The following is a 25,587-nucleotide window of genomic DNA, read 5'->3' on the forward strand; positions in this document are numbered from 1 at the left end:
TCCGATGTAAAGTGTTTCTGGTGCTCTCACAGATTCGGCTGAATGAAGATACAATCCAAGATGTGGTGCAGGCAGCAGATCTGCTGCTGCTGACGGACCTCAAGGCTCTGTGCTGCGAGTTCTTGGAGGGCTGCATTGCAGCGGAGAACTGCATCGGCATCCGGGACTTCGCGCTGCACTATTGCCTGCACCACGTGCACTACTTGGCCACCGAGTACCTGGAGACTCACTTCCGGGACGTCAGCAGCACAGAGGAGTTCCTGGAGCTGAGTCCTCAGAAGCTCAAAGAAGTGATTTCTCTTGAGAAGTTGAATGTTGGCAATGAAAGATATGTGTTTGAAGCAGTAATTCGGTGGATAGCACACGACACAGAAGTAAGAAAGGTACTGTCATTTATAACGCGGTCTCATGTTGCTTTTTCATTTATGTTTAATCCAAATAATAGAGTTGTGACCTAAAAGATATCTGTAAAACATCTTTCCATCTGTGACTAAGATGAGCTTTTAGACTAGTCTGCAAGGAGCATAATATCCGCTGGACATTGCATTTTAGTGGGAAAACACACTCTGAGCTTAAGCTGGAGGCTGTAGAGCTGTTCTTCCTTCACCTTTACTTTCAGCATCCATCCTGCATCCTTCGGCATCCCCTTTAGGATGCTGGTGGCCTCAGGAGTGCAGCAGAGGGCTCACCCTGGGGTGCCCCATGGCCTGGGAGGAGGTAGGAGGGCTCTGGTGTTGTGTGGCCATCCGTTCTACACGAGGGAAGACTCTGGGAGTGGCCGCTGGGGAGAGGGGCCTTAGAGAGGGGCAGTCTTCAAGTCCACAGTGGGCAGGCTCCGGCAGAAGGAGAAGAATGTGGGGGTTGGCCCTCCAGTCTGCTTTTTGTAAAGCAGAGACCAGCTCCGGTGGCTCATTGCAATATCAGACACGTATTAGGCTGGTTTCAGAGAGTAGATTTCCAATCGCATAATTGTACCCTACTTGTCCTTGGCAACTACTGACTTAAATTTGGATAATTATCAGGTCCTGTCCTAAGTTTGTAGTCTTAGTCTGACTCTGGACATGTCCTGTTCTGTGGACTTGGGTGAGTTGGTAGAGGAGAGAAGGCTCCAAGCTGCTCACCAAGACCGCTAGAAACACTGCTCCCAGCCAGCGTCTGCCAGGGCCTTGCCTCAGAGAGAGGGTGCTCGAGGGGCTGGTTGCCAGGGAAACGAGGCACTTCACTGTCCTTTGGGTAAGCTGAACCTCACGTCATTAAGACTGTTGGCTTGTATTACTCAGAGTATAGAAGAATGGGCCTTAAGTGATAGTTCAAATCCATGAAAAATCTGAGTGTACCACGTAATAAACCAGCCATTTCAGGTATTTCACCTCACATATGCAGACTCCATTCATCAGCTGGCTCAAATACTGTGATTTGAGCAGCAAAAGTATGTAATTCGTACTTTACATGTTAGATACTTTTGAAGTGATTGCTACAGAAATGATTATTTAGTACTCTGAATTACTTCTTAAATTTTGATTCTTCTGTATTTTTCTTATAATATGAATATCGATAATTATCTAAGTTATTGTATTTACTGAGATGTTATCATGTGTAGTATTCTGTGCTGTTTAACGCCACACATCCAGGTATAGTACGTGAAGTAAAGCAAATTATACTGTGTACCTATTAGAAAGGGAACCCTTTCAGAGAAAGCTGCTTGAACTGGGACAGTGGCTCACACCTGCAATCCTGGCTACTCAAGAGGCTGAGGCAGGAGGGTGGCAAGTTCAAGGCAAACTTAGCGAGACCCTGTCTCAGAATAAAAGAATAAATTAGAAAAAAAGGGCTGGGGATGTAGCTCAGTATTCCCTGCATTCAATCCCCAATACCACCAAAAAAAAAAAAAAAAGACACTGTGGTAATATTCAGATAGAAATTTGAGCTAATGGTTTTTTTTCAAACTAAACTTTTTTGGTTTGTTGAGACAGTGTCTCACTGTATAGTCCAGGGCAGCCCTGAACTCACTGTGTAGCCCAGGCTGACCTCAGATTACCAGCGGTCCTCCTGCCTCTGCATCCTGAGTGCCGGGATTACAGCATGCGCCATCACACCCGGCTAAAATTAAACTCTTAGTCCCCAGGCTCTGGAGGGTGGAAAGGAAGGGGCTGATGGTGCATGTCCAAGGCCACTTGCCTGATAGTCAGGTCCTTACGATCGTAGCTTTCCACAGATAGAAAACGAATCCTCTAAAACCCAGCGCAGCATTCTGCATTGCCCCGTCCTTCCTTCTGCCTCTGCAGGTCCACATGAAGGATGTCATGTCGGCACTGTGGGTCTCAGGCCTGGACTCCAGTTACTTGCGGGAACAGATGCTGAATGAACCGTTGGTACGAGAAATCGTCAAAGAGTGCAGCAATATACCGCTCAGCCAGCCGCAGCAGGGAGAGGCCATGCTGGCGAGCTTCAAGCCGCGGGGCTACTCCGAGTGCATCGTGACTGTCGGCGGGGAGGAGAGAGTGTAAGTGCCGGCGGGAGCGCTGTGGACGCTGTGGGAAGCCGTAGCTGCTGTGGACAGGAGTTCAGAGTGCTTCTCACCATCTAAAGCATGGCAGCAATCCGCTGTTCCTAATGTCTTGCACGCTCTTCAGCAACTGAAACTGCTACTGTCTGTTGTAAACAGAACCTTAAACACTAACGGCGCATCAATTGTCTCTCCCTAGTTCCCGGAAACCCACAGCCGTGATGCGCTGCATGTGTCCCCTCTACGACCCGAATCGGCAGCTTTGGATCGAACTGGCCCCCCTGAGCATGCCGAGAATTAACCACGGCGTTCTCTCAGCAGGTACCGTGCCATCTCACTTCAGCCGAAGCCAAGGCCACGGCGTACGTAGCTTCGGGGTCCTGTGGGAGACTCAGAACCCTTTAAAGATAACGCTGCGTTGTCTGCGTGGGTCCAGCTTTCAGGAGAGTGGTTGGGGAAGAGCCCTTCCGGTCAGGTCTGGCATCCCACCGTCTCCAAAGAGTGGCAGCCCTGATGGATGTAATCGTTGTGTACTGCAAATTCATAAAAGCTTCAAAAATCAAGAACCCAGGGAGCGGGGCAGGGCAGGGCCTCAGTGAGAAGAGCCCAGCCTTCCCGTGGTGCCGCGGCGCCCCACCTTTGAGCGCATGCTGTGCAGGGTCATGGTCCAGCTGAGTAAAAGACACTGTGTAAAGGCAGACGTTTCCTGTGAGACCTTAGGGAAGTACTCACAGTGCTTTTGTTTGCAAACTCTGCATCGTGATGACTATAAATGCGGCCATCTTTTTGCGTGAACGTGAACATGGCCGTTTTCCCCGGTCATGGAACGAATTGCGTTCATAAACCGAGGTGCTACTGTGCTTAAATTAGTAGCTTAAAGTTATTTTACCACAAACAGTATGTCTTATTTGACCTTTACAAGTTTGAAGATTGTTGCAGATGATTCAAAATTCTCACTTGGAGGTGATGAAAAAGGGTGCTTGCTGCCTTTCCATAGTTGCCTACCTCTCTCTTCACCTGGACTCCGGCTGGGTTCCCTCAGGAAGTGCCCTTTCACATGACTGCAGATACTGTCAGCAGCCCACTAACCTTACCTCTAAAACTTTTAAAGCTATACCATACCCTACCATAAAAAAATGGCTAAGGCTAGCCAGGTGGAGTGGATGCACACTATAATCCCCTCACTCTGGGAGGCTGAGGCAGCGGGATTGCAAGTTCAAGCCCAGGCTGGGCAGCCTAGTGACTTAGCAAGACTCTGTCTCAAAATAATAAAAAGGGCTGGGGATGTAACTCAGTGCAGAGGCCCCAGATTCAGTCCCCAGTACCAGGGAAAAAGAAGACACGGTAAGACTATATTATTTCATAGAAGTGGAGTCACCTTATGCGTCTCAGGATGATTGGAATTACTCGCAGAAGCAGACTGTTGGACAGAGCAGTGCAGCCGCGCGAGAAGGGTGTGCTGCTGTCTCCCGGAGTCAGCGCCCTCAGGCCCCACGTGTGTGCGCAGCCCCGAAGTCTCACCCGCTCGCCTGTCGCCGCCCCTCCCATGTCACCAGTCCTCGAAGGTTTTCTGGGTGGGCCGGTGTCTCTGAAACTCAGCAGCGAGGAGAGGGCTTGTGTACAGTTGCACTGACAGACGCTGAAGGGACGGAACAGTCCCTGTTTCACGGGCCTGTTATCTTTCTTTCTTTTCATGCCTTTCATATTTATTGGAGTTTTTTTAATCATTTGATTCTTCCTCTTTTCTAGTTGGGAAGGTATGTTCTCATTTACATCACTTTGGGGAAGTTGCCTTAGAAATTACAGCCTGCGTTGAAGTTATTAACGTGTGGAGTTAGTCAGTACAATTACTGTTCTAGGGAGTGCTCAGTCTTCAGGCTCCGCAGTCTTACAGTGTTAAAATGGGGATCTTGCGTGACACCACTAGACCAGCGGCGCTGCTGTTACAGTGTTAAAACGCACGGTCATTGGGGCCGGGGAGGTAGCGCAGCCACACAGCACCTGCCTGGCAAGCACGAGGGTCTGAGTTCGATTTCCAGTGCCAAAAAAAAATGCTAATTATCTGGTCTGTGCATGGTGCGTGTATTTGCGATTGTGGTCTTGTCTGAAAGTGTGGACAGATGCACAGTGCTCGCTTGGGTTTACCGTGTTCTGGTTCTTCCTTCTCTCCACCCCCACAGTTTCCATGTAGGATCATTTTCCTTTTCTCTGAAATTCATCCTGTGAATTTCCTTTCATACGGATCTTTTGATGAGAAATTCTCAGATTTGTCTGCAAGCGTGATTATTTTGCCTCCATTCTTAATAGCTTTGCTGGCTATAGAAGTTTAGGTTATTGTTTCTTTTCAGCACATTTAAAGATACCTTCCCACTTATTTAAGCCAGTCCTCAGCCTAAAAACATCTTTCTTTTCCCTGTGGTATATTTAAGAGTATCTTTTTTTTCTCTACCATTTAATTACCGTGTGTATACTTTATTTAAAATTGCATCATATTTGGCCGTTTTTGGCTCCTTGACCCTACAGGGCGTGGGCTTTTAATCCATTCTGGATAGTTCGTATCCATTTTGTCTTCACGCATTGTCTCTGCTGCACTATTCTCCCTCCTTCTGCTGTTGGAAATCACAGCGAACATGGCCAGGCCTCCTTCCTCCACCCTGCACCTCCGCTTCCTCGTGTGACTTTCCTTCTTGTTGCTGCATGCTGCCTTCTTGACGGTTGCTTTTTTTTTTTTTTAGCTTAGATAAAGTAAATTTATTTTCTCATAGTTTTGGATGGATACCTGAAATCCCAGATCAAAATCCATCAGGGTAGGGTTGTGGTAAGGGAGCTCTGTACAGAAGAGACTATTTTTCACATGAATAATTCACTACCATAATTTCCTTCAACTACTTTATGTGGCTGATATAAGGGTACATTTATATACATTTCATTCCTGAAAAGACCACCAAGAATGTACCACAGGAGTTTCAAGATAATGACTATAGTCATTATTTTATTGTAACATTAAAATGCAAATAAACTGTTAAAAGCTGCAAAACTCCGTGAAGATTACAAGTACGTTAAAACCAGTTTGACTTACAGAGGTGCAAGAGGCACACACACAACAGGCTGAGATTACTGACAGTATCTGCCAGCTAGAATTTGTGCACCACTGAGAAATTTAAAAATGGATTTAAGGGAATATTGGTTACTGATGACTGCTTAGCCAGGGGATATGGGTTTGAAGCCATCAGGAGGTACCTCAAACACAGGCCTACAGAGCGCAAGCCCCAAAACAAAACTCTCACGCAGTGTTGAAATTTGCTCTTGGGAGAAGATCTCCACTTCAGAATGTCTGTGCACATTCCTTCTCTTGCTGGATAGCTCGTGTTGTCCAGCAAACAGGAATGTCAGGTTCCAGTGAAGGCCTCAGTAAGGCCTTCGGTTTAGGCCTGCATTGACCGACCTTTTCCAACCACGTCCCGCTTCTTTCCTTTGAGAGAAGAGTATTTTTTCTTCAGTATTAGTTTTCTTCAGTTGCAGTCTAACAAACTTCTCCACTTCCAACAAGTCTGGCTTATCGCTCATTTTGACTGAAAGAAAGACAGGTTCTGTGGCACTGGTTTGTAAATGCTGTAAGGAGTATGGAGTCAGACTCAGGACTCCAGCACGAGGGGGAAGCCAGAAAGTTGTCTTCTTTCAGCACGTCTTATCCGAAGACTTGAAGGCTCTTGCACCGCGGTTCCCGGGCTGAAACGGCAGTTCGCCCCGGCAGAAGTTAGCATTCCCGCACGGAAAGACAGTTGCTTTCTATTTACCCTCAGTGAAGTCTCTGTCTGACTTGGGTGGATCTGCTGTTAACCCAATCCATTGGATTTTTTTTAATTTTTAGACTTTCTCTGAATCTTTTTCAAATCTACTAGACGTTTCCTAGCGTTACCTTCAAGTTTTCTTTCACTCTTGAAGTGTGATAGGCATTGTTGTTTTATCAGCTTTCTCATTATTCCAACGTGTAACATCTGTGCTGTCATTTGTTTCTTTTCACAGAACTAATGTCTTGGTGTGCCTAAGTATAGTGGGCCAATGCTGGAGTTTTATTTAAAGCTGTTTGCACCAGTAGGGGAATTAAACTCTTAGAACGTTACAACTCTAACAGTTGGGTGGCAGAACTTCCTTGTACAGAAGTTTTGCACTTGTTTCTGCCAGTTGCCTGAAAACACTGCTCATTGGTGTCACTATAAATCGGATTCAAGGCTTGAGGGCTCCTAGACAAGTCAGGAGCTGTAAGTCAGTGGGCACTGATTCCTGCTGGCCCGCGCTCCGAGGCAGAACTTCGGAGCGGATTTCCTGCCAGAAGCCCCGTCTTCTCAGGGCCTGTGGCTTAAATTTCTTTTTCATCCCTGGGACAAAAAGTCCAAACTTTCCCAGAGAGGCGGATGCCTGCCAGGCAGAGAGGCTGCCTGCTTGGTAACCTCTAGAGGTTCCAGTTCTCCTTTCAGTTTTTCCTTCTTGTCCGTTGGCTTCTTCTCTTCCAAGACTATTAGAAAAATATTTTATCCAACAAGTTAGTTGTTTTTTACTGAACAGCCACCCAACCTACTGTTACCCAAACTAGGAAGTCAGCTCTTGGGTTCTGTTTTGAATTAAAGCGCACGCAGGCGCCACGCTCCGAGCCTCCCGGGTCTTGCGGACGGGTGTGGGCCCCGGGTCAGGAGTCGCATGAGACTCGCACAGAGCTGGGGAACAGAACTGAGAGGCCTGGAGCTGCCCGTGACTGAGGGGCGGTGTCTCCTTTGCATCACCCTGTAGGGGTGTGAGGCCCGGCACAGACCCTGCTGAGTAAAGCACAGTGGCCAGCGTGACTCATGGGTCTGGCCCTGTCACCGAGGAGCAAGTGAAGTGTGCCAGAGGTCCTGGGTCCAAAGACAAAACTGCAGTGGGAAGAGGTTCTGCAGACACAGTGTTCCCATGCTCCCAGGGCTGAGGACTTGGTTTCAAGTTGCTTACGTGTCTCTTCTGGTTTTCGCAGAAGGATTTTTGTTTGTATTCGGGGGCCAAGATGAAAATAAGCAGACCCTGAGCTCAGGAGAGAAGTACGATCCAGATGCAAATACGTGGACGGCGTTGCCACCCATGAACGAGGTAAAGCACGTTCTCTGTCTGATTGCCCCTCTGGGCCCGTCAGGCCTGCTGTCCTCCTGCTGTGCCCCTGCCTCCCCTTCCCCTGACTCTTGGCCACCCTGCGGGTTCTCATACCAGGGCTCCCACCCGCACTTCCATCCTTGCGTTTGTTCTTTCCTGTCTGGAACCAGAGCCCTAGACGCCTGCCCAGGCCGCCTCCTCCTGCCTCCGCTGCCCCGCCTGCCCCTTGTGCGTGGTCCTTACAGGTGTTGGCGGAGGCCCTTAGGGCGGGGAGTGCTCTGTGCCCCTCGTGCGTGGTCCTTACAGCTGTTGGCGGAGGCCCTTAGGGCGGGGAGTGCTCTGTGCCGCTCGTGCGTGGTCCTTACAGGTGTTGGCGGAGGCCCTTAGGGCGGGGAGTGCGTCTGTGCCGCTGGGCTTCGTTTTCCTCACTGGAACAGTGCTCGGCCTGTGGTGCGCTAAGGGAAGAGTTGCTGTCTGATGAACGCTAAAGACCGCAGGCTTGTGTGGTTCCTGGACTCTTGCTCTGACCCTGACGCCCCACTGCCTCCCTGGGCATGGACAGTCCGCCCTGCCGCGGTCCTTTTTGTCTTCCCAGCATGGGCTCAGGAGCCCGATTGACTCCATTGCTATATGAAAACAGCTTCATCAAACCTCTTCTTACCTAAGGTGATGCTTTGCTTCCTGGGGGACTAGCACCGGTTAACAAGTAGCGATCCCACCGATAAGTTCACTGTGGGTCTTACTCCCTGGGGTTCACCATCTGTTGTGCCGGAAGTGCCAGCTGCTGGGGATATAAGAAAGAGCCTCACAAGGAGAATCAGTTCCCAGCTGGAACCCTGGAATAAAATGGTACCTGCAGCTGTTCTCCAAACACAAATACCCACTGTCACGTACAGAGAACTTCCATGTCTTTTCAGGCGAGACACAACTTCGGCATTGTGGAAATAGATGGCATGCTATACGTTCTAGGCGGGGAGGACGGGGACAAGGAGCTGATCTCCATGGAGTGTTACGATATTTATTCCAAAACCTGGACCAAGCAACCTGATTTGACCATGGTTAGAAAGGTGAGAACTGTAGCTTCCTGTGACTGCTTTGTTTACAAATTGGATTTTAAAGTTAATGTTTCAGCCGGGCGTGGTGGCACCATGCCTGTAATCCCAGCACTCGGGAGGCTGAGGCAGGAGGATCGTTGTGAGTTCGAGGCCAGCTTTCGCTACAAAGTGAGCTCAAGGTCAGCCTGAACTGCAGCGTGAGACCCTGTCTCAAAAAGATAAAAAAATAAAGTTAATGTTTCTTCGTTTCTTAAATGTGCCTTTGACACAACAGAGAGTGTGAAGAGAATTAGCACGGTAGGACCCTGTCTTCATCGGTAGCCTGCCTGCGCTGTCAACAGCCACGCACCAGGACAGGAACACGTGTGTGAGCGCCAGCCCCGCTGGGCTCTGGACAGCGCACTTGATCGGTGCTTTGTGGATGCTCAGATCCAGAGCAAGCAGAGCTCCCGCCTGCCTCTCGGTCACGTCTGCAGTGCTGAGAGCACAGCCTGTGTGTGTTTACGTTCCCTGTTAGAGCAGGCAGGGAGGTGAGCCTCAGGACAGAGCTTGGTCAGTGTCTTGGGCACCAGCATGTTCTCCTACGGTCTCATTGTATGTGCTCTTGTCAGTGAAATTATTGCAACAGAGATTAAGTGACTTTCTCCATGGAATCTAAATCTTGGGATCTTCAAATACTGGTGAAAGAACAGAGGCTGGAAAGCTCTCCCTTTCTTAAATGTATTTTTTCTTTTTCTTTCAATGCTGGGGATTTGCTCAGAGCTCTCTCTGTGTTAGGCAAGTGCTTGATCATACCAAGCCCTGGGAAGCTCTTTCAGAAAGCACAGCCATTACTCACCTACCTTGCTTACGCCCCTTCTCTGAATCCTGTGGTGTCGGATTGGCAGGCCCTGCAGTTCTGCTGTTAGAAATCCACTCCTTTCCATGGGTTGCAGGAGTGACAAGCCCGTGCCTAGAAGTCAGCTCCTGTCCCAGATATGTTCATGTACTCTCCAACACGCTAGGATCTGTCCAGCTTTAATAAATAGTGCCTTTCCCCGATGTGTTCTCCTTTCAGATTGGCTGCTATGCAGCTATGAAAAAGAAAATCTATGCCATGGGTGGAGGATCCTATGGAAAGCTGTTTGAATCTGTGGAATGTTACGATCCCAGGACCCAGCAGTGGACGGCTATCTGTCCCCTGAAAGAGAGGAGGTGAGTGAGTGTGGAGGTGCCTGGGGCTTCCCTCGCTGTGATTGGGTCTGAGGCCTCCTGACCGGGCTTTTGTGCTCCCCCTTTCAAAGTGGCCTTTCACGTGTCCTGACATTTCCTAGAGCAGGAAGGCCCGCGTGTGCATGAGACACTGCATGCGGCATTAAAGCCAGCCCTGGAGGAGTTAAGGGAGTCAGACCTTGAGCCGTGGGCCCACCCCTGCTGTGCTGTGTGGCTTTTCAGGTTTGGTGCCGTGGCCTGCGGAGTTGCCATGGAACTGTACGTGTTTGGCGGCGTTCGAAGTCGTGAGGACATCCAGGTTAACGAAATGGTCACCTGCAAGTCTGAATTCTACCATGATGAGTTTAAAAGGTAATTACGAGTGGTATGTAGCTTCCGCAGCTTTTCCCTTGTACTTCAGGGTCATGGTTTAGCTTTGATTAGTTTTGATTTCAAGTTCCTTCCTTGAACTCTTTAGCAGTTATGTCCTTGCATAGTAGGTATTTAAGCAGTGACTTCAGAGGTATTGGTAGCTTTTAAGTACCAGTGAAATGTAGAGCAGATGTGAACAATTGCTTAAAAGGATCGGCTCCCTCTGGCTTTTAGGAGAAAGCTTAGACTCCTTAATTTAGCATATATGGCCTGTGTGATACTACCTTCATGAACTTTTTCTGCCCTACCCAGTCAGCCCAGACGCTTCACACTGAGACATTTCCCATTTTCCCCCTCTAATATGTGTGATTATCTCAGCTCTGTGCTTGTGTGCTATTCCTTTTGCCTAAAATTTCCTTTCTTCCTGTTCATCCCGGGAATTTGGCCTTGTGCAAAATTCTGCTTGTCCCTCCCTGAGAAAGCCTTTGCCCACCACCTGCTCTGCTCTGGCATTGTTTACACATCCCTCCAGGTTGTATTAAGCACAAGCACCTTCAGGGCAGGACCCACACGCTCAGCTGTGTCCTGGCCCCCAGCCGAGGGCCTGGCCCATATCTGACAGTCTGGTCCGCCGAGTGGAGGAAGATGGGTGGCTGAGTTCTTAACTTGTCTGACAAGCTGCCATATGTCGAATAGGGTAGCTAGTGGCCTTCCCGACCTCTGCTGTCCCTCCCCTCCGCCTTTGATCGGCACAGTCACTGTACAGCGTTCTGCTGCAGAGCCGCCTACAGATGCGGAGAGGAGACTGCTGCACCGGCATGCTGTTAGAGTAGTTTGCCCTGTTACCAGAAGGGGGCGCCAGAGCACAGGATTTGCTTTCCTAGTGCTGTATTTTAGATTAGTGCAGTGAACAGTTACCAAAACATCAGAAATACGTCTATATAAATGTCACCTGAGCTTTAGTGCATTTTAAATTTGGGATATTTGCATAGCCTTTTCCCCAGGTGTAGACGTACACTACCTTAGGAAAATGTATTGCGTATGAGAGCAATTTAGAAGATCATTTGTTCTGGTAGGTAGGAGTGGGCGGGGGTTGTCAGAGACTGAACGCGTCCTCCTTCTGCCCTGAGTTGCTCTGGGGCTTGAGTGCCCTGCGGTGAGTCAGTCTGTTAGTGCCCAAGTGAATGTCGAGGCAGCCTGTCCAGCTGCATTAACAAGCAACCTGTTTGGTTTTAGTAAAATATTTATATAAACCTTTTTCATAATGACTGGACTGCTGCTTACGCAGCGTGAGCCACAACCCGCTTGGAGGAAAAGTTGGGTTTACTTACGTTCTTGCCACTTCTGTCCCTGTTCTCGTTGTGTAGGACTTACACCTGGCTGTAAAATCGACATGCTCTCAATTCTGAGAACCGTTACGTTTCTGTCAGTCCGGTTCATGTTCATAGTTGGCAAACTTGAAGTATAACTATTTCCATTATCTGCTTTGAATTCATCATTATTAAACATAAGAGTGTTGTTCCTTGTTGCTGTTTCAAAGCACTTCCAAATAAAATTCCTGCACCTTCAGTGGCTTTATTTCTAGACTCTCCAGCGCTAGTTTATAAGTAGACCAGAGAATGCGCAGGTCTCTCAATGCACCGTACAGGACTCTCGTGTGTTCAGGTAACCCTGGACACAGAGGGGACAGGACCTCACCCGCGCGGCCCAGCCTCACACGGGCCTCCGAGCTGCGGGTACCATGCTTAGTCCTGCGCACGGGAGGAAACCGAAGCCCAGAGAGGCCAGCAGCTGTCAGAGCTGGTGTGCAGACGCGGTCGTCCGGCCCCAGGGCCCTCCTCATGCCCACTGGGCGGGCTTTAAGCGCTCAGGGCTTCCCACGAACTTCTCCAGAGAGAAACAACATGCGCGAGTAGCTCCCCTCTTAAAAGACCAGATGGCCCCTGCTGTGCTGTCCGCATACTGTGGAGGCCCTTGCCAGGTGAGCAGTCTGGACTGGGCTGGAGACCGTTTAGATTGTTTCTAAGTCATCTTCTGTCTTTCCTGTCTTTGTTCCTTATTTTTAGGTTAAAACTTTCCTGGAAAGGTGCCCTATCGTATTATTTTCTTTGTTTCTGAATAAAAACAAAACTGGTAGGAGGAGAGCAAAGAAATTGCCATAAATTATTACCGGGCCATGGCAACCACGCCTGCCCAGACCTAGGTTTTCCCTGTTCCCTGTCGCTGTCCTGCTGGTGACGCCACTGTCCTCCCAGCGGCTCCTTGCCCCTCCCTTCTGCCTGTGTCGTCGGTTGCCAACATCTTATCTTTCTGACACTCGCTAGTGCTGAGCCCACTGCGCGGCCCGTCCTCAGGCCGTCCCGTGTCCTCAGAGCAGCCCTCGGGGCCCGCTCCCTGCCCGTGTCCTGGAGGGTGGCTTGGGCGTACCCTCCTGCTCACATTTCACCATCTCCCGCGGTTCCCAAGTCCTGCTGACAGCGCTCGGCCCCCTGCTCCGCATGCTCCGGGTCTGTGGTAGAGGAACCGCTGGCCTTTTCAGCATCTCCCTGCCGCGAGTCCTGAGTTCCAGTTCTGAGGTTTGCTGCCCCTGTGTGCACTCGGCCTCGATGCCCCCCTTTCAGTTCTGTGGATCCGTCGTGTTAGCTCTGCAGTTGCAATCTGTCCGTTGCATCTTTTTGACAACTGGCTGAAACCCACGTTGGTTCTCTGGCCCGGGGCGCTGGGATGGCTATGGCAGGAAGGACCTACTGGAACCCCGGAGCTCACCCTCCCTACCAAGATAGAGAGCTGGGAACAGCACTGCGTCCTGGCGCAGCGGGCAGAAACAGAGTCGCCATCAAAGACAAAGGGGCCGGTGCGACGCCTGTCACACCCCCGGTAATGCACTTAGAGAAAGTAGAGACGCTGCATGCCTCTTGCCTGTGCACTCTTGGAGCCCAGCAGGTGGCCACAGGGTCAGATCGTGCCCGGTGCGGGTATTCCCACCAAGCTGTGTCTGTGGCCCCGGCCCGGCAGTGCAGCCGTGGCCCCGGCCCGGCCCAGGGAGTGTTTTCTCGGATGTGCAAGAGTGCCCAGGAGCAGTGTGCGTCTCCTGGCAGGGGCGGAGTTAACCTGCGTGCTGCCGTCCAGGGCTGAGTCAGGCTGCCGGCGCTGGGCAGCAGTCCCCAGAGCAGGTCAGGTGGGCGGTGCAGTGGGCGCCGGCGCCCTGCTGCATCCGCTGCTGCTGCCTGACCAGGAGGAGGAGGCAGCTGCTTCGGATGCCTCCGTACACCTCTCGAGCGAGAGCATGCAGACGGCCCCCCACCCATCGGCTCCCCCACAGTCCCGCCAGGGGACAGAAGCCACACCAGTAACAGGCACGGGGAGAGCACAGCAGTGTGTTGTTAAGTAGAAGGGGCAGCAGCGGGCTCAACGCAAAACTACAGCTCTTAGTGTAGGCGAGGCCCTGGGTTCAGTCTCTTAACACCAAAAAAGGAAAGAAAACCAGAAATAGCTAATGTAGGCAGCCTGGTGACCACTTTTAGGCTGAAGGAAAGCACCCAAGGGAGAACAAATGGGGAGACTCCTCCCCACCCTCAAGGCTGCGGACCCCTCGGATGACAGCGCGCCGATGGCAGGGGAAGCGCCGGGGCGCAGCGCACAGCGCCAAGCTCGGCCCTCCCGCTGCTCTGGACCAAGAGCCTGCGGTGGGCCTGGCTGTGTGGTTGCTGGCCCGGGGGTACCTGGTAATGGTAGCTGTGTCGTGCTGTGTGTCCACCTCCTCCAGCCGTTTGCCCCTCCTCCCCAGCTCGCAGGTGGAGCCTGCTGTCCTTGCCTCGTAGACCTTTCTCCTTCCCAGATGCCCACGCCTGAGGCTCTGGGGCTCCCACGGTCCCCACAGGAGCTGTGTCCCAGTGTCCCAGTGTCCCGTTTTCCTGGTCACTCAGGTGGAAGAATTTTGTCTCTTTTCCCTTCATCAGACTGGACAAGTTATATTGATCTGCCCTCCAGTTTGCTGCCTCTTTCCTTTGTCATCGCCAGTCTGTTGTTGGGACCACCCAGGAAACTTTTTATTTCGAGTACATCTTTTGACTCTAAAATCTCAGGGCCGCTCATCACTAGGGTTTCTGATAGGTACTGCTCCTTCTGTGCGGAGCTGCTGTCTTTCGCCGGGAGCCTGTCGCCATTGCCTCGCTGAGTGTGGTCCTGGTGGCTGCGTCCCGCTCCCTGCCCGGTAGATAATCCCAGCATCTGAGTCGTCTCAGAGTTGGCGCCTTGACTGTGCATTCCCTTGAGATGGGCTTTCATTTTTCTGGCTCTTGCGTTCAGTAAGCTGGGATTGCATCCTGGATGTTGTTAACTTCCTTCTGTCGCTTTAGAGTGTGGTGCCGGGACTTAGGCCGCCACCTTGGTCAGAGCCAAGAGCAGGCTGCCACGCCTGCAGGGCAGCTTAAGTCTCGCCGCGCTTGTTCAGGCTTTAATTGTCAGCATCCGTGGTTCCCAGGTTAAAGACTTCCATCCAGGGCCGCCTCCTTCCTCTTCTCTTCTGGGTTCTCTGCCCAGCCCGCGGTGACCACGCTTGTCCCGAGACCCTTCGTGCTGACTCGGGACACTGCCCTCGGACTGCCGCCCTCAGCTGCCTTCCGGAAGGCTGCCGGGAAATAGGCGCCTCCCCCCGGTGGGGTTGTGCTCCGCTTTCAGTTTCTCTCCAAAACCTGCCCGCTGCTGTCGGTGTCCATGGCGCTTCGGGAGCTGTTTCGTCTTCTGTCCTGAGCCACTAACGGGTACTCGCGGCAGTGTAGTGCTGAGAAGCAGATGCCTCTCGAGAGCGCGCCTGTCGTCTCCTCCTCTTCCCTCCCTGACTGCGAGCCTCCCGCCGCCTCTGGAGCTCTCGCTTCTCTCTTCCTGCCCTTTGCCTCTCCAGAGCTCACCACTGTGATCCATTCTGTGTATGAAAGACTGCTTCTCGGGACAGTCTTGCTTCTGAGCTGTCAGAGGACGCAGCGTTTGTAACTTCGAAAGCATTGTCACTGAAGGCCTGGGCTGCCTCTGCATGACTGAGTCATGTCACTCAGTGATGGCCAGGCCCGGGCGCTGTGCACAGGACTCCTTCATCCTCGCAGCACTCACTGGAGGCGGGTGATGGTGTCGGGCGCCCCCACTTTACAGAGGAGGAAATGGAGCCTAGCATAGGGCAGTCGTCCAGGGCCCGTGAGGTGAGAGGACACTCACAACGACAGGCTTTTATATCTGTATTGTAAGCAGCAGCTAAATACCCGATCCGATGAAATTTCCGGGTTAGTTCTGTTTCACTTGAAGCTTCAGCATCACGTAAACCAAATTGCCTCTCAGCTTGTTTTTTTTTTAACCAGGAACTCAGAATCACTGATCCACTTCAGGTCATCTGTCTAGACCGGTTTTTCAGTTCCGTGTAGCTAGCCGGAGGTGCGTTATGCTAAACTCTCAGCTCAACAGGCGGATTCTGAGACAGCACTGGGTAACAGATGCCTTCGCTCTGGCTGGCTCAGGGGAGCCCGCGCCTTTCCGCCGGCAGCGGCCCGGGCTTCGGGTTTGCCGTGGACGAGGCTCGGGGGCGCTCGTCAGCCTCTTTGACTCAGAACCCAGGACGTAAATGCCAAGGCTTAGTGATTTGTGTTCAGCCCCGAAAATGTGAAATGTGAGTAAGTCAGCATTGTCTGACATTTTTCAAACTTTTTCAAAGGCTTGTTCATGATCTCCATTTTTATTTTTCAGTAAGGGCTCTTAGTTTTTTCCATTTTCCTTTTTATTGGAGGCATTTGGGAAGAAAAGTTCAAAATTTGTAGTTCTGGCCCCAGCAGACTGCTGCCTGTGATCCGCACTGAGATGTTCAGAGCATCAGATGTTAGGAGAATGTATGCAGAAATGTGGCCGCTTAGCAGGGTTTGCCACAAGGGACCATCGTTTTGTTGCCCTGTCTCTTGGAATCAAAATACGGAAGCCACTTCACAGTAACCTGCGAAGAGCATTCATTGAAATAAAAGCGGTGTGTTCTTTACAAAATAACTTTGCGTTGGTATTTGACGTTGAAGTGCTGTAAGCATAAGGTGCTGGCCCGTTTGGTTGCTTCTTAGCAGAGTTAGGAGCCAGGAGCAGCGCCCATCTGTGTACCCGTGTGCACCAGCGACGGGGCAGCACTGGGTCCGTGTGCTCCCGAGGCTTCTAACAGGAAATCGTTCGATCACATTGCCCTGAGTGAACATAACTACAGATCAAGCTCTAGATTTGCTTTCTTAAGAGAAAGGGGGAAGACCTCTCATTGTGGAATGATTTCCACCTGTAGAAAAGCTGCGTGAACAGCGTAGGTGTTCCCACAAGCCATCCACGCCGTTTCTCCTAGCGCTAGCACCCTCCTCAGCCGGAGCACGGACAGCAGAGCCGCGTACTTACGCCGCGTAGTTCACCAGACCGGGACACTGGGCCCTCACCACCACCGTCTTCCTCTGCTCGAGATGTGGTCTGGGACCCGCCAGTGTGTTCAGTTGCTGTCGCTGGCCAGGTTTTTCCTAGAAAGTCTCTCATCTGGGTTCATCTCATAATCTCGGGATCAGGCTGGCGTCTTGGTGTTTGCAGTGTGTGTTGGCCACACCGCAGGAGCCGTGGACAGCCTTGTCCGCGTCCTGTCGGGGAGAGCGTGTTGCCAAGCTTTCGGCTGGGCTCTGCCACCTTGATCACTTGGTTGAGGTGGTGTCTGTTGGCTTTCCTCCCCGGAAAGTTAGTGTTTTTCTCATTATAATTAAAAATATCTTGGAGCGTATAATCTGAGCATATGCAAAGCTGCTATGTCTCCTTAAACTGCCACTCCCTAATTTTAGTGTCCTTTGGTAGAGGTAGGCTACGGTCATTACACTGTGGTTTTTGCCTACTGTGATTTTTTTCTGTTTCCCTCACTCATTGTGCATTTATTAATTGGAATTCCCCTGTAAAGGAAACCTGCCCCTTCTCTCTAGTTTCTAAATTTACTTCTACTGGTAGTGACTTGTGGATTTGTTTTATTCTGTGAATTATGAATCCAAGCCTATCATTTCTTCCCTCTCTCAGACTGTCCCAGCGCCAGCCTCAGGAACACTCTCTCTCAGCTCCTACAGCGTGGGGCGAGCCTCCCGTCCCTTAGAGCTCTTCCTGTCTGGCCCTGCGCGATGCTCCAGGCGTGTCTTACGTTTTCTCTACCTCAGCTCGGGAATCAGCCATTTCTTCCTGGAGCTCTGGATCCTTTTAGTGCTTATTAAATTGATTTTCAACAGAGACACCAAGGCAGTGTACTGGGAAAGAAAAGCTCTCAACAAACAGTGCTGGAACAGCCAGCTCTGCATGGAAAACGGTGAGCTTTGACTCATCCCTACACAAAAACTCACTTGAGATGTATCACAGACCTAAATGTAGAAGCTAAAGCCATAAAATGTCTAGAAGAGTGCACAGGAGAAAGCTCTTTGCAAGCTTGGGGGAGGCAGAGATTGCCTAGGATGCAGAAAGCATAACCATAAAAGAAGAAAAGGATACACTGGAAGATTCCACTAAGAAAACGAAAAGGCACACCTATATTTTGGGGGGCAAATATTCATACTACACATACGTAACAAAGGATTTGCATTCACTAAATACAAAGACTCCTCAACGGGCCTTTGCTGAGAGAAGACAAAGGGCCAGTAAGTACGTGCTCGGCTCAACATCCTCAGTCTGGGTTGTTGGTTTTTTGAGACAGGGTCTCGCTATGTGCACTCACCGTGTAGCCCAGGCTGGCCTTGAACTGCGGCAATCCTGTGTGCCACCACACCTGGCTCAACATCGTTAGTGTTTAGGGAAACGTACACCATTAAGATGGCTAAAATATTTTAAAGACTGACCACGCCAAGAGCTAATAATAACACCGAGCATTCGGGATTTTCATGCACTGCTAATTGGAATGCAAAAGGGCCCTGCACTGGAAAGAGTGGACCATTGTTTTCCTGGCCTTGCGTATAGCCTTTCCCCAGCACCCAGAAGCCATAAGAAAAGTCCACGTAAAGATACTCACCCCCTGGGGTCCATGACAGCTTTACTCACCGGTAGCCAAACGCTGGCTGCTACCTAGTGGGACCTGAGCCAGTGGCAGATGAACAAGTTCGGCCCTCTGTGAGTGGAATACTACTCAGAGATGAAAGGCGCAGGTTATTGGTGTGAGCACAGGTGAGTCTCAGAAACGAGCCTAGCACAAGCAGTAGCTTGGCAGGCAGCGCCCCCTCTCACCACGAACTGGTCCTGACCCTCCAGCACAGTCAGGGTCGCTGTAGCGCCAGGAAGCACCGCAGAGCTTCCCGGGGAGTGGGGTGTGGGGTGGAGATCTGCTCTGCACCTGGTGCCTGACGTAGTCTTGGCTTTGTCTCTTCAGGTGGATCTATCTTAATGACCAGAACTTGTGCATCCCCGCCAGCTCCTCCTTTGTTTATGGGGCTGTACCTATAGGAGCCAGTATTTATGTTATCGGAGACCTTGATACAGGTAAGGGTGTCACAATGATTTTCTTGGAATGTTTCCAGTAAATCAGCAGCAGGTCACCTCACCTTTGCCTACTTTGGTGGTTTAGGTACTAACTACGACTATGTGCGAGAGTTTAAAAGAAGCACAGGCACCTGGCACCACACAAAGCCACTCCTTCCATCCGACCTGCGCCGCACCGGGTGTGCAGCTTTACGAATTGCAAACTGCAAGCTCTTCCGCCTGCAGCTTCAGCAAGGCTTATTCCGAATTCGTGTCCACTCACCTTGAAGAGGAAGCAGAGCAGGTCACGCGACCCTGTGCCGAGTGTGCCGTCATTTCGCTGGGCGTAACGGAGACCCGAGGTGCAGCCGAAACTTGCTGTGTGTGCCGGGCTTTGGGGTGGTGACTGCGGTGGTCTTAGAATGCTTAGAAGCTTGAGCGTCTGCTCTGGTTGGGAGACCGTGTAACTCTAGCACTACCTGAGAGGAGGCGGGTCCTCGGGTTAGCTGTGTCCATAGCAGTGGTATCCCAAGGAAGAGGGATGGGGATGGGGATGATGTCCAGTGGCAAAGCTGAATCCTGCAGTTTATTTTCCTCGAAGGGAACTCATATCTGAGTGCTGTGTTCCAGGTATGTGACTTTGGAAAACAAACAATCCATATATGCAAATCAACATATCCAAACATACCAAGATCGCTTCTACTGCACTTGGAAGGACTTACTATGTCTAACCTTGCCCAGTGAATTAAAGTCTGTGCCTAAAATGCTAGATTGGACTCTGTGCCAGTTAGTCTCTGTTACTAGTGCTCTGTCCTAAGAATTTTTTAAAAAACTATTATGATGAATTGACACTAAGATAAAACATCTCTTGTATAATGTTCTGTCTTAGCAATGTAAAGTTTAGGCAAATTGATGTCAGGTTGCAGCCCTCCTGTAAACTTAAAGGAACTTGCTGACCTCTCTGTTACTTTACATGAAGACATGTCATGCCATCATTTCTGGGGCGGTCCTTTTGAAGTTGTGAAGGATCTCATGCAGTGCCATTCTTCCTTTTACAAGAGTGAGGATATTAGTGGGTAGGAGATTTTGTAAAAGAAAGACCCGAGTTAAACATGTAATAAAAGTCTGCTATGACTTTAAAAAAAAAATCTGTCAGGTTGAAAAGCATAGGGATCAAACCTTTTTTAATATAATCTGAAAGCACACAAAGTCTCGTTTACTACTGTCTAGGATTTGAAAACTTGTTTTAGAATGCAAATCTGTGTTGAAAAACTAGTCTCTGTAATAGAATGTTCCCAATGCCGTTCGCTGGTATGTTTTAGACACAAATTATGAGTAACGTTTGGCTGGTAGAATAAACTACCTCAACTTAATTTCATTTTGTTCTTAGTAGAGCAAATTCCTCTTTCCTCTTTCCCTCCTTCCTATCACTCATTCCTACCCTGCTCCCCTAAGAGGGGAGAGAACTCTCATTGGTGAACTTACCTTGTAAGACATTTTGTTTTCCATCCAAATTATACCACCTTGGTGTGAAATCAGGGACTTAAAGTGCTGATTATGTCATAGTTTGAATTTTATGCAATATCAAATTTCTAATCAGTGTAATATAGAGTACTTCATTTCTAATTGTTTTCTACAACTTTTTTTCCTCTTACAATATGGCTCTAAGAAGCAACATTTTGTCTTACTGATGAATAAATGTATAATATATCCTTTGGTTGTAAATTTGGGAGATGGAATTTCTCCTAGAAACTCCCCATGTCCAGTGTTGTGTGCTGCAATCATGCATAGGAAACACTGCGTATGTTTTCCCACCCACGGGCGTAAAGAGGGTGACCTAGCTGCACTTTTCTTTCTTTCTTACACCTGCTGCAGGGCAGGCGACACTACACAGGTTGCTGAGAGAGGCCAGGCTCGTGGGCCTCTAGGGAATGTCAGGTGTGGCACCTTAACTCTGAAGGTGCAGTGTTTTACCTTACGTACCCGAGGTACTGGCTGGACGCGGCACGCACTCGTGCAAGCCAAGCCAGCCCAGCGTCACTCAGAGCCAGGCTTAGAACTGCACCGTCGTCAGCCAGCTGTTACCCGTGCATCCCCCACCGCCACGTCCTTCAGGCCGCTTTTCATCGCAGTAAGCTGTGTGGCCACTCCAGAGAAAGAGCGCTTCCTTTTTACAGTTAGATACTAATTTGAGAGGACGTCAGTTGCTGGAAAAGTGCATTTGCTTTGGTGACAACCCTCATGGAACCAAACGCTGGCATTCAGAAGCTGTGGGACCCTGGAAGCAGTAACTGACACCCTGCAGCCATGATGGCCGGCAGTGCTCTGTCTTTCATTCCTGAAGCGCAGATTCCTCGCAGGCCAGGCCTCTCCAAGGAGACAGCTCGTTATTTAGGAGTGAATGGGTCCTGTTGCAATACTGGTAGTGCCTGTGTGACTTGGTAAACTCACTTTGGAAATGTTTTAAAATTCAGTTCGTGTACACTGTAGCTGCAGAAATTAATGTTCTTCTAGAAAATACATTTGCCACTGAGTATGGGGTGCAATAACCGACAAAAGCTGCTAAGTGCCAAACTGCTATTTTATTTTATATACATAGGAAACAGTTGTGTAGGGCTTTATTTAACTTTATTACGTTCCAAAACGAATTGACTTCCTTGTAAATTATACTTATTTCAGTATTGTGAGATAAATTATAACTCATTTTGTACAGGTTTGTGTTTTAAAATTCCACTTATGCCTTGGAACACCATTTCTTGGTAAGTCCTCGGGCGTCCTTTCTCCGTGACGCACTTTGCCAGGTGCGTGCTGCGTTTGGCGGCTGAGGACAGGTCTGAAAGTTTTAGATGCGCTGTCTCTGGGGGAAGTGCAATTGTCCTCACCCCACCGATGGAGGGAGCCTGTCTCAGGCTACAGTAGGAGGATTGAAGGGGACTCTCTGAGGCTGCAGTTTAGAGTGGGTTTGTTTGTTTGTTTGTTTGTTTGTTTGTTTCTTTAACACATCCAGATGTAGATTTTTTAAGTGATTGATTTAAAATGAAGCGTTTTATTTTGAGAGTGCTTATATCCTGTGAGAAATGTGACGGGTGACTGAGGCGTGGTGCTGTGTGACTTCGTATGGCTGGTATGTTTACTGTGGAACCATGGTTCCAAACTACACGTATTACTGTCTCCTGGTGCTTCAGATAAACCCTCAAGCCTGTTGACCTTCTGTTTATACTGCTGGATTCAGCTCCTAATTGTAAATATGGACATTTTGGTCGTGTGCAGTAAGTTTTGCCTGGTGTTTGCATTTCTCCTCATTAGCAGGATTAAAACAGCGTTGACCGACCAGGCGTTGGTGTGCTGTAGGGATGTGGCCTAGGGGTTTTAGCTCCCTGTTCTGCTATGAGGAGTTGATAGCTCATTTGGACTTTTTCAAACTGCGCAACAACCGAACAAGCCTGTTGGGTGTGTTTCGTTCTGTTCTGTTGCTCTGCCGTTTCTCTAACGGCACTTTCTCCATTGATGGCATGGAAGTGTCTTCTCATAGTCTCCCTGCAAAGTATAGGAAGTGCATCCCTCATCAGCGTGATGAAGACAGGACTGTCTGCCGTGGCACCTCACCGGAGTGAGGTGGGAGGGCGGTCCCGGGGAAGGCTCGGTTTCCCTGCTCTGTCAGGACCCCGGTAGCTTGTTCCTGTGCTGTGCACCACAGCGGGCGCCTGGAAGTGTTCCAGGGAGAGCCAGGAGCTCCGCAGTGTCCCCAGTGACGCTCACTACCTGGGGAGGGCGAGGGGGACAGGGTATGCGGCCCTCAAGGTGCTGGGACACCTGGTGGAGGGAAAGGGACGGCCGCCTCTGCAGCTGACCCCGAGGAAGCCTGTGACAGCAGATAGGCCCCGCTCAGGCCACAGGTGTCACTGAGCACCTTCCAAGAGTCACATTGCCCTCCCTCGCTGACTGGTAAACTCCCTGGGCGCTGGGCAAGGACCCTGTCTGGGTCACTGCTGAGCTCAGGGCCTGTGCGTAGTAGGTGGGCAGTGTCTGATGAACGACACAGAATCCCCGTGGTCACAGTGATGCTCTTCACTGGGTGGAAAAGCAGTTTTGCTGGATTTTAAACGGAGAGCTTTGTGCACAAGTGGGCTGGCCTTGGGTAGAGTAGGAAGCTAGCATAGAATAAATACAAAGTGCCTCTTGCACACCACGCACAAGCCTGTGTTCTTGTGTGCCCTGGGATGCCTGAGACCTGTCCTCGGCACACCTGAACTCCCGGCATGCCCTGCGCAGGTCACACAGGAGCCAGCTGAAAGAGAGTGGGTTTTGTCAGTGAGCTGTAGGACTTGTGACGGTCCACAGAAACCGGAGTCCCTTCTGAAAAAGAAAAGGGGCTGCCCTGTAAAGAGTGAGGTGTCATCTTCCTGTGCCAGCCCGCATCATCAGCAGAGGAAAGAAATGGTCTCAGCATGCCGAGGGAAGTTTTACTGGCTGGTGACGACCCCTGCAGCACCCCTCACCCACTCCCCAGGACTCGCAGAGCTTGGTGGCACTGCGTGCCAGCTGGCCCACGGCGGCCTTGGGGAGAGCAGGAGCTCGGGTGGAGGCTCTCGTTCCTGCCGGCCCGTGAGTCTCAGTGGTACTGAACTAAAGACTTTCTATTTTTTTGCTGGTAAAGCTTTGTAAAGTTTTATACTTTTCAAGAGTAATTCTATCGTTACTTTAGTTTTAAATACCTCTCGGTGCGTAGTAGTTGCATGTGTGTGAGGTAAGGAGTCTGTTCACACCTGTGGACCCTTGGTTGGAAGCATACAGTGTAGCAGCGATGGCCCTTTGTCCGCTCTGTCCCTGGAATTCTCCAAGGGATTGCATTTCTAACTCTTTCCTGTGAAACCAAATATCTGATGAAGAAAGCTATGTGATGTGATGACTTAGTAAGAAATGTCTGCTTTTTATTTTGAGAAAACCGCCAGTCTGCTTCAGTTGCTGTCCAAGTGGAATCTGCCTGCTGGTGAATTTTGACGTCCCTGCAGCCCCGCAGGGTTGCCGAGCTGCTGACCCCATACTGCCCTACGCAGACGTGCGTTGTGATTCCCAGGCTGCTGTGGTTTCCATCAGGAGAGACCCGGGATGGCAGTGATGCCCACAGAGCTGGGGACAACAGGGAGGCGAAAGGGGCAGTCAGCCAGGTCGGGGACCCGTGCAAGGAATGGCCACCTCTGCTGGGTGCAGAGACACAGCCTGCAGTCCCAGCACTCTGGGAGGCTGAAGCAGGAAGATCTAAGTTCGAGCCCAGCCGGGGCCCCTCAGCGATGAGCTGGACCTTATCTCAAAAGAGAGAGAAGGCCAGAGATCCCAGTTCAGTCCCCAGTACAGAAAAAAAGAAAGAAACGGCCATTCACCTCAAGTGATTCAAATCCCAAGTCCATGTAGGTTCCTTTTCTACTTAGTTCCATTGGGTAGGGCCCTCTTTTTAGCATTCGCTACAAATAGGTCTAGGTCCCTTGTTTTTATTTATACTCATCAGACTGAAATGTGTTCCTTGGAACTTGGGGGTTAAACTTTCCCAGTCACACCAGCGAAGTTGGTTTGAATATGACTTCACACGGCTGGCTTTATCATGTTTCCTGTTTGATTGGATGAGAGTTACATGCATTTATTCCCCTGTGCTTTGTGTTTGTAGGAAAAACTCTGTTCTCAGCTACCTCATTATGTAGTGTTGTGCTTGATCCTCTGCCAGTTTAGAAGAATTCAACACATTCTGTCCTTTAACAAAGGCCTGGAAGCAAGCAGTGAGCGGCCTTGAGGAATACAATTCTCTAAGGCGTATTTTCCACTTTACTACTTTTTTTAGAATAGGCACTTTTAATCAGGAGGAACAATAATTCTCCTAGAGCTACTGCAGAATGATTACTTGAAACTCAACTTGAACCATAAGGAGTCTTTAAAGGGCTCTGTTTTCATATAGCGGGAAAGGATTCTGTTGAAACACCACTGCTGTGTAAAGTAGAGGGCTGAATCTCCAGGCTTGTGAGGGCCGGAAAGGGAAATGCATCTGTCTGCAATTGGACCCAGGCTTTGGAGCGCAGGTGCTTGAGGCCACTGATGTTCCCTTCCTGTAGGGTGCTCCCGTCTGCCAGGAATCAGCGATTCTGGTAGGAATGGGGACTCACTGCCAGGTCCCTCGGCTGCGTTAGTGCTGATGGCCCGGAGCTTTACAGTGAGACCCCGAGGTGTTTCCTGAGTACAAGTTTGAGCTTGGGCGAGCTGCTCAGAATCGCACCGTGCCAAAGTCGTGCCCGATGTGATCTCTTCCACACGGAGGAGGATTCTCCCGACTTCCCCCTGACTTCCTCCTGCGCCTGCGTGTTCTCCGCACCGCGAGTGATGGCTCCTTCGCACCTCCATCGGCTTACCCGTCCCTGAGCCAGGCAGAGGGCGCTGAGGGGCTCAGCACCTGCAGGCAGACCCTCCCTCCTTAGTAGTCAGAGGAGTAACACCCATGCCTTGCCGCCTTGAGTGCTCAGAATAAGTTAAATTCCAGTGAAATCTACAATTTAGCTGTCCTTATTCATTACTAAAATTTAATTTGAGCCCAGCAGCAGCGCATTTAATTTGGTAGCACATGCATCTAATCCCAGGGCTCTGGGAGGTTGGGCGGGAGGATCACAAGTCTGAGCCCAACCTGACCTACAGCGATTTAGTGAGACCCTGTTATAAAAATCTTTCAAAAAGGCTGAGCGTGGTGGCGCTCACCCGTAATCCCAGTGCTTGGGAGGTTGAGGTAAGAGGATCACTACAAGTTCAAGGCCAGCCTGGGCTACAGAGCAAGGCCTATCTCAAAAAAAAAAAAAAACAAAAAACAAAAATTTAAAAAGAACTGAGGGT

The 25,587-nt window shown here is 50.2% G+C and overlaps 1 protein-coding gene across 2 annotated transcripts in view; it reads left to right on the forward strand.

Annotated features, from left to right (window-relative positions):
* The window catches only part of Gan (gigaxonin), a 61,174-nt gene extending 35,877 nt beyond the window's left edge, over positions 1–25,297 (forward strand). For both annotated transcript variants that reach the window (XM_005409359.2, XM_013507099.1), the window contains exons 3-11: positions 33–383; positions 2,286–2,503; positions 2,706–2,827; positions 7,515–7,627; positions 8,545–8,694; positions 9,740–9,876; positions 10,117–10,245; positions 18,632–18,741; positions 18,827–25,297. In XM_005409359.2, the coding sequence (XP_005409416.1) occupies positions 33–383; positions 2,286–2,503; positions 2,706–2,827; positions 7,515–7,627; positions 8,545–8,694; positions 9,740–9,876; positions 10,117–10,245; positions 18,632–18,741; positions 18,827–19,008 (1,512 nt within the window). In that variant the 3' untranslated portion in view covers positions 19,009–25,297. The remainder of the gene's footprint in view (positions 1–32; positions 384–2,285; positions 2,504–2,705; positions 2,828–7,514; positions 7,628–8,544; positions 8,695–9,739; positions 9,877–10,116; positions 10,246–18,631; positions 18,742–18,826) is intronic.
* Positions 25,298–25,587: the final 290 nt, after the last annotated feature.

This window comes from Chinchilla lanigera, unplaced genomic scaffold (assembly GCF_000276665.1).
Source record: "Chinchilla lanigera isolate Chin_1 unplaced genomic scaffold, ChiLan1.0 scaffold00121, whole genome shotgun sequence".
Taxonomy (NCBI): Eukaryota; Metazoa; Chordata; class Mammalia; order Rodentia; family Chinchillidae; genus Chinchilla; species Chinchilla lanigera.